The following is an 8,559-nucleotide window of genomic DNA, read 5'->3' on the forward strand; positions in this document are numbered from 1 at the left end:
TGAGAGAGAAAGAGAGAGAGAGAGTGAGCAAGCAGGGGAGAGGGAGAGAGAATCCCAAGCACGCTCCACACTGCCAGTCTGATGTGGGGCTCAAACCCATGAACCGTGAGATCATGACCTGAGTCAAAATCAAGAGTCAGACGCTCAACTGACTGAGCCACCCAGACACCCATCCCCAGACCTTTCTATGTGTTCTTCCCCTCCCTAGAAGAATGGGCTCTGGAGTCACACTGCCTAGCAGATGGCTTGTGCAACCTTGGACAAATTTCTTAATGTCTCTGCATCTCAGCTTCCTTGTTTGCAAAATGGGATTGTTCGCAGTTCAAATGAATTAATATATATGAAACAGTTCTCTTTACCACTGGCATTTTAAAGTTTAATACAATTAGTGTACGTCATTTTTCACTCACTATGCTGGAAAGTCAAAAGATGTGTGATATTTACAACCTTTTAAATTTTAGAAAACTTTTTTATTTTATATAATTTTTTCTTCCATTTGCTTTATTACCTCTTTTTGGAATTCCTTCTAGATGTTGAACCTCCTGACTTACCTCTAATCTCCATCACATTTTTTTCTTCTATTGTACATCTTTTTGTTGTTATTCTACTTTCTGATAAACTTACTCAATTTTAAGTTAATATTGTTTTTTAATGTTTATTTTGAGAGAGACAGAATGCGAGCGAGGGAGTGGCAGAGAGAGGGAGACACAGAATCCAAAGCAGGCTTGAGGCTCTAAGCTGTCAACACAGAGCCAGGTGCAGGGCTCGAACCCATGAACGGCGAGATCGTGACCTGCGCCAAAGTCAGATGCTCAACCGACTGAGCCACTAAACTTCCCCAACTTTATCGAGAGTCTTCTACTGATTTTTTAAATTTTAGTAACATTTTATATTCTAAGTGCTTTGTTCTCATATCTTTTTATGGACACTTTATATTCTTTTACCTTTTTGTTTTTCTTCTGCTCCCTGTATTGTCTCTTTATTTTCTTTTTGCTTTGACTTCTTTCACGTTAGAGGCTTGCCTCAAATGTCTGGTGATCCTTAACTGCTTATATTTAAGAATGAGGCATCGAAAAGAACGTGCTTGGGTGAAACTGTCCATATGAGAGTCTTCCTGATATAGGGATTTTCACCGGGGGCTCCCTAAATACTTATAGGGTTTTTTTCTGGGCACATTCTTTTTCTCCAGAGGAGCAAAAAGTGGTATAAGCTTCCTGGACGGTGTTTTTAGTAGCTAGGGGAGGGGGCTGGGACAGTCTCATTTTTGTCTTTATTCTTGTTTTTGGTAAGGCCTCTGTTCTCTACTGCGGTGTCTCTGACTATGCAGTATTTTTAAAACTCATTCCTCAGAAAGTAAACCTCCCTTTACCTACAGAGGTGAGAGGCAGTCATCTGGCTATGTGACATGGGGGAAAGGTTTGAGAACTTCAAAGATCTCATTGTAATTATGCTGTATATAAACTTTCAAAAAGTAGCTGTCTTTATCCCTCCCCTTAACCCCTTAGTACCCTCAGAGCCTAGCTCCTTGCTTCCTATTTGTATTCCCCAACTCTGAAAGCATTTACTTTGGCTTCCCCTATTCTGCTAAGTCAGTTGTTACCCTTCTCCCGCCTATTTCCAATGTTTAAAGAATTGTTGATACCTTTCTTTTGCGATTTCCTTTCCCACCCTCTAGTCCTTGGGCTTTCTGCCTTTTGAGTCCTTTGCTATCAACTGAGGGGGAGGGCACAAAACTAAATCTAGGTGTTAAATGCTCTGGTCCAGGATCAGGGAAAACATTTTCACTCCCAACTTGCCAGAGTCCAAATGTATCAATTGGCTCATTTTATAAGACTGTAAAAGATTCAGAACTCCCCAGAATCCAAATAGTAGTCAGAAGAATTTTTCAACAAAGTCCCTTTTATTTATTTCACTAGAAATTACTTTATTGATTAAATCACCAGAAATTTTCAGTGCAAGATTTAACATCTCAATGACCATCAAGGCTTGGGCTCTGGGGCTTGCTCTGCCTCCCCCAGTCCTTAAAGGGGTTTAGAGGGAGAGACGTCATTAACAGAGACCAAATCAGATGGCCGCAGGTCCTCCTTTCCCAGTCATTGGACAAGCTGCTCAATTCTTGCCCAGAGCAGGAAAGAGCCAGTGTTTCTGAAAACAAATCTAATAAAGAATTTGACATTGCAATGTAAGATCGCTCTTAACAATTTAGTTCTATCAACAGTATTGGTCCAAACTTATTTGCTTCTGATCTAAATCATTTTGCAATTTACCTTTTTTGGTATGTATGTCATTTCAATAACCTCACCCCCTGTGCAGACATGAATCAACCCAATGCTAAGAAAAATCCCTCAAACCAGAAGAGCCTCATCTTGTTCTTGGAAAGAAGTAACAGAGGTTTTTCTGCTTCTCTTCCATGTAAGAGATGAACAAACCCCGCCTTGAAGTCCAAAATGTTACTTCTGGCCTTGGAATGTGCAGCTTGTGATGAGCCGATTCAAATCACCGAGAAAGGGCAGCCGGAACTACTATGCAGGCAGCCTTCTTTGGAAATTTCTTCTTAAAATAAAGTTTTGAGAATCGTCCATGATTGTGTACAAAGACTCTAAGGTCCACACAACTTCTGCTATTCCGTCTCAGGAGCTAGGTTCAGAGGCAGCATTGGAATTGTCAGGAACGAGAGCAGTAGCAGTGGCCCCGCGAGGTAGGACCTCAATAACTCGAGGCTTGTCAATGATCCGAGCTGTCCGGTTTCCCTTTTCCACAATACCGACGATCCATGCTTGGTGACCCTCTCCATACTTGGAAGATTTGATTTCAGAACAAAAACGAGCTGCCTGTTCTCTCGGCAGACAAATCAGTAATCCCCCAGAAGTTTCTGCTGAGGTTCCTTGAAGGAGCCCAAAGCGCCCACTGGCCTTGCTGATGGCAGCCATCTTGGCAATGATTGGCAGATTATGAATGACAAATGACACCTCATTTCTTTGTTGTTTTGCAAGGTTCTGAGAGTGTCCTAGAATGCCAAAGCCTGTGATATCTGTGGCTGCGTGTGCATTAAACGTGTGCATTAGTCCAGCAGCAGTTCTGTTTAGGGTAGCCATATTGAACATGGCTTCCTGATAAGCTAGCTCTACCTCTTCTCTGGAGACCACCATATTTATTTTATTCCATCTTTCAGGATTATCCAGCCATTGGTGGGCATTGACAGCAACTTGGGTTCCTAAGGGTTTGGTTAACACGAGCACATCCCCAACAACTGCGCTGTCCGGCATGATGAATTCATTTGGCTGACATACCACAGTGGCAACCCCTCCGACGATAATCCAGGGGTTTACTACTGTCTGTCCACCAGTCACTGCAGTCCCTCCTTCCTCAGCAGCGTCGCGAAAGCCTTTGATCATGAGCGGTGTTATCTTTTCTCGTTCCTCCTCAGTCATACTCTGGCTGACGCTGAGTAACATCAACATGTTGTCACATTCAGTAATACCCATGGCGTAGAGGTCACTCAGCACGTTGGCACACGCTATGCGCCCCATCATGTAGGGATCTTCCACTAGGGGGTAAAAGAAGTCCGTGGTCTGCACCAGTGACAGGCCCCCGTGCCTCAGGGGTATGACGCAGGAGTCCATCCCAATGCCCAGGGCTGGAAAGGTTGGGTTGGGTTCCGCCCCGGCCTGGACGCCGCCTTCCTGGGCCGCCTCTTCATGGCTTCCGACCAGGCCCAGACCCGACGGGGGCCGAACGTCTGGCCGCGTCAGTCCCGCCAGGAGTTTGAGCAGCGTCTCCTGGGGGACTTTGCAGCCTCAGCCCTTCATGCCGGAGAAGCCCGTCAGCCGCCAGCTCGGGCTGAGGCCCAGCGCCTGGGGCTCGAAGGGCCGGTAGCTCGAGAAGCCGCGGCCCAGAGACAAGCCGGCGGAGCCCGAGCCTTCCGCCGCCGCCACCGCCACCTCTCCGCCGGCGCCCGTCGCCGCCGCTTCCGCCATCGCGCCTGCCCGGCAGGGAGGGGAAAAGAGGAGAGGAGCGCTCGCTTTTATTTTCTACTCCAGTTAATATGGATTAACAGATATTACCGCAGAGAGTCTCCTCCGCACGACTCGCGCAGCCCGACTCACCCCACACCGCGCGCTCCTGGCCTTCCTGGGGGAGGGGCCGCCGGCCTCCCGTACTTATAGTCCTGGTGATTGACAGCCGTGCCATCCAATGACGATTTCGCAACCGAGGGCGGGCTTCCTTTCATCTAAGAGATGAATTACAAATCAACCAGCAGTTTGCGAAACTGGTGTGGACTAGGTTACCCGTTTGCTATTTGGTTCGCTCCGCTAGTTGTAATTTAAACGATCTCTTGGGAGAGGCTGGCGCGACTTTGCTCCCTAGAGGCAGTTGACCAAGTGCTGCATTTTCGGAGATGAGGAATTTGGGGGTCACTTGGTAGATCTATTACAGGTCAGAGAGGTCCAAGGGTCACATGACAGCGCACGTGAGCAATCCAGGTTAGGAAAATAGCCCAGGGAAAAATTCGGAACGAATAATGAAAAATTAGATATTAAGTTACTACCATTAAGCAAGCAAACTGTAGCATCAAAATAATGAAATGTTAAAATGAGCTCCAAAAAATTGTAAGATTCAGGGGCGCCTGGCGGGCTCAGACGGAAGAGCATGCGACTTTTGCTCTCCCCGTCATGAGTTCAAGCCCCACATTGGGAGTAAAGATTACATTAAAAAAATAAACAATAAAAATAAAATAAAAATCTTTTAAGGCTTTTAAGGGCAGACACCTGCTTGGGTTCTGGTGCTGTTTCCGCCACTAACTGCCGGTATGAGTCACTTTCCCTCTCTTGCATCAGTGGTATATCTATCTGGACAACAAAGTAGCTTACCTTCTTTTGCCCTCAGGTTTCTGTATGTCTTTAAGTTAGTATATATGAGAATCTGTGATGTAACCCTGAAGAGCAATTTGCCAATATCCATTAAGGTTATAAATGCATATAATACCTTTGGCCCAGCAGTTCCAATTCTAGGACTTTATTCTACAGATGTACCCGTGAGCTGTGAGTGGGAAATGGTAGGGATGTTTTGTTTTCTGTGCTGTTTGTAATATCAACATACTGGAAACAACCTAAATGTTTATCAATTATGATTAAAATAAATTGTGGTACGTTTATATAATAGACTATCCATCCAAGCAACTGTAAAACAGAACGAGAGAACATTGATGTAATTCTATTGATAATGGTTACAGTTCTAATAGGCACAGTCCTAAATGCTTTATGTATGTTAACTTAGTCCTTATAAAACTCTTTGAGTTACGATTCTTTCCACATTTTACAGAAAAGGAATATAACACACAGAGAGATTAAATGCCCTATTCAAGGTCATAGCCAGTTTAGAATGGAGCTGGATATGAATCCAAGCAATCTGTTCCAAAGACTACCAGGCTATACTGCGGATGATGTTTGTTAAGAGAAACAAGCAAGCTTCAGAGCAGTATTTATACAATACTACTATTTGTTGTAAAAGGGGGAAATATATGCAATAGCATATTTCTGGGAGTATAATCACCAGAAACTGGTAAATTGATTGCCTCTGGGGAGAGAATGAGGTGGTTGGGGATGGGAGATTCTTCAACAAAAAACTGGAAACAACCCATGCATCTGTTAACAGGGAATGCATAAACAAATTGTGGTATAATCACACGTGGAATATTATTTATCTGTGAAAATGAATGATAGGTATAGGTATCATCAATATGGATAATCTCAAAAACAAAATGTTGGGAGTAAAAAGCAAGTTGCAGAAGTGTACCTAAACTAAGATGCTATTCATATAATAAAATTCAGCACCAGGCAATGCAATAATATATTGATAAGATATGCAAAATGGTAAACACTTTTTTAAAAGGTAAGAGAGTGGATGATTAACAAAATTTAGCATAGGGATTACTCCTGGGGTAGGGTGCATAAGGGACCCCTGGGCTCCGTTTCCTTCTGTTTCTTGGGCTGGGTTATAGTTACATAATGTTCTTGAAACTGCACACATCTATTTCCCCACACTCTTTGTAAGTTATATCTCAACATTAAAAAAAAAGAGAAAGCGTGCTATATTTCAGAATTAAAAATACAAAAAGAAAAACAAAATAGTCAAAAAGCAATAGATGTGGAAGCAACAGACATCTGGATTTTGTCTCACCTTTGGACTTGTCAATGAGCTGTCTAGCCTTGAAGAACTGATGTAAACTGTCTATGCCTTAGTTTCCACTTTTGTAAAATGAAGGTTATAATCTCTGCTTAGGATCTGGCATAAGGATCATATGAAAATCTCAACTATGAAGATTTCTTTGCAAAGTATTCAGTACATTGTACATGTGAAGGATCTTCCTATCACTAAGGGAAAAATGAAAACATCCCAGTACATCTGTAGTCACCTCATCTGGGTTAAAAAGTGACTAGATCAGGTGCCCCTGGTTATACGCTCTCTTTGTTCTTTGGACTTTTTCCTCTAGGCATTTAGAACAATTTGTAATTCTTTATTCATTTGATAATCATGTGATTATGCCATGACTATCTGCCCCACTAGGCTGTAAGCTCCACAGTCAGGAGCTGCCCTGTTTCGTCCACCCTGATTTCCGTAGCACCTTACATGGCAATGACATTTGATGAATGAATATATCATCTTATGAAATACAGTTTGCTGGGCTCATGTGATGACTGGTGCTGAGCATCTTGTACTCATTCATCTCTTTTATTGTTTTAAAAAAAAGTTTATTTATTTATTTTGAGAGGGAGATAGAGAGAACAGGGGAGGGACAGAGGGGTGGGGGGAGATAGACAATCCCAAGCAGGCTCTGCGCTGCCAGTGTGACAGTGCAGAGCCCGACTCGGGGCTTGAACTCATGAACCAAGAGATCATGACCTGAGCAGAAAACAAGAGTTGGATGCTTAACCAACTGAGCCACCCAGGTGCCCCCATCTCCTCTTTTAATCCTCATAGCAGCCCCAGGAAATCAGCAGTATTATCCATTTTAGGGATGAGGAAACTGAGGTCCCCGATAAGTCAGGAGTGGTGCACAGGGTCACCAGCTGGAATCAACCTAGGGAGAATACAAACTTAGGTCTGTTTTGACCTGAAGGCTGGTGTTCTATCCCTCATCCTGGGGCTTCCCCTTGAGAATACTAACAACCCCCAACATGCCCCTGGAAAAAGCAGGACTCTGAAGGGAAGGTTTCATCCCTATAGTTCCCTGTTGCTTCTGTTTGGACAAAATGTTCGCTCAGGTCAAAAAAGTCATGAATTTGCCTTGGTCAGTGACCAACCCACTAGGCTTAGAACAAGTTCATGTGCCTTCGTGCAGGTGATCCGCATGAGTCACAAGGGTGATCCTTATGACTGTATCATGAGCATTTGAAAGCATCCTTTTTATCTTTTTCTTGTTTCTCGCCGAAAGATCCATTGAATCACATTTACCACTTGGGTGAAAACATATGGGTCAAAGATTGCAAGAGTGAAAACCTGGAGGTGGGGTTGGAAAAGCAGGCAAAGAAGAAGAGGTGGTTTTTGTTTATTTGTATGTTTTTTTTATTTTTTTAATGTTTATTTTTGAGAGAGAGAGAGAGAGAGAGAGAGAGAGAGAGCAGGAAGGGGCAGAGAGAGAGGGAGACATAGAATTGGAAGCAGGCTCCAGGCTCTGAGCTGTCAGGACAAAGCCAGACATGGGGCTCAAACTCACAGACCGCGAAATCATGACCTGAGCTGTTGTCACAGACCTCACGATCATGACCTGAGCTGTTGTCACAGACCTCGAGATCATGACCTGAGCTGTTGTCACAGACCTCGAGATCATGACCTGAGCTGTTGTCACAGACCTCGAGATCATGACCTGAGCTGTTGTCACAGACCTCGAGATCATGACCTGAGCTGTTGTCGGCCGCCCAACTGACTGAGCCACCCAGGCGCCCCATGTTTGTGTTTTAAGTAGGCTTCAAAACCTACCATGGGGTTTGAACTCGTGACTCTGAGATCAAGACCAAAGCTGCCCCTCATTTGCTTTTCACATACAACAAAAACACTGAGGCTGGTGCTAGTTTTTCACATTATGATAATGTAGAGTTATAACACTACACTTAAAGGTTTAGGACACTTTATTTTTTAATTTAAAAAAAATTTTTAAGATTTGATTTTAAGTAATCTCCACACCCAACGTGGGGCTCACACCCATAACCCCAAGATCAAGAGTTGCACTTCCACCGACAGAGCCAGCCAGGGGCCCCAGGTTCGGCACATTTTAAAGAAGTCTTTTCAATTGTGGTACATATACACTCAGTATATTTCTAGTATACTGAGAATATTTCAGTAAGTTTAGCACCCTTTAAAAAAAAAGTTTTTTTGGGTTTCTTTTTGAGAGAGACAGAGCACGAGCAGGGGAGAAGCAGAGAGAAAAAGGCACACAGAATCGGAAGCAGGCTCCAGGCTCCCAGCTGTCAGCACAGAGCCTGACGCGGGGCTCGAACTCACGAGCTGCAAGATCATGACCTGAGCAAAGTCAGAAGGTTAACCGACTGAGCCACCCAG

General features: G+C 43.9%; 1 protein-coding gene across 1 annotated transcript; it reads right to left on the reverse strand.

Moving 5' to 3' along the window:
* Positions 1 to 1,879: 1,879 nt before the first annotated feature.
* On the reverse strand, positions 1,880 to 4,146 carry SEPHS2 (selenophosphate synthetase 2). Its single transcript, XM_015076849.3, has one exon. The coding sequence runs from the start codon at positions 3,975 to 3,977 to the stop codon at positions 2,631 to 2,633; it is 1,347 nt and encodes a 448-aa protein (XP_014932335.2). The 5' UTR covers positions 3,978 to 4,146; the 3' UTR covers positions 1,880 to 2,630.
* Between the last annotated feature and the right edge of the window lie 4,413 nt (positions 4,147 to 8,559).

Source organism: Acinonyx jubatus, chromosome E3 (assembly GCF_027475565.1).
Source record: "Acinonyx jubatus isolate Ajub_Pintada_27869175 chromosome E3, VMU_Ajub_asm_v1.0, whole genome shotgun sequence".
NCBI lineage: Eukaryota > Metazoa > Chordata > Mammalia > Carnivora > Felidae > Acinonyx > Acinonyx jubatus.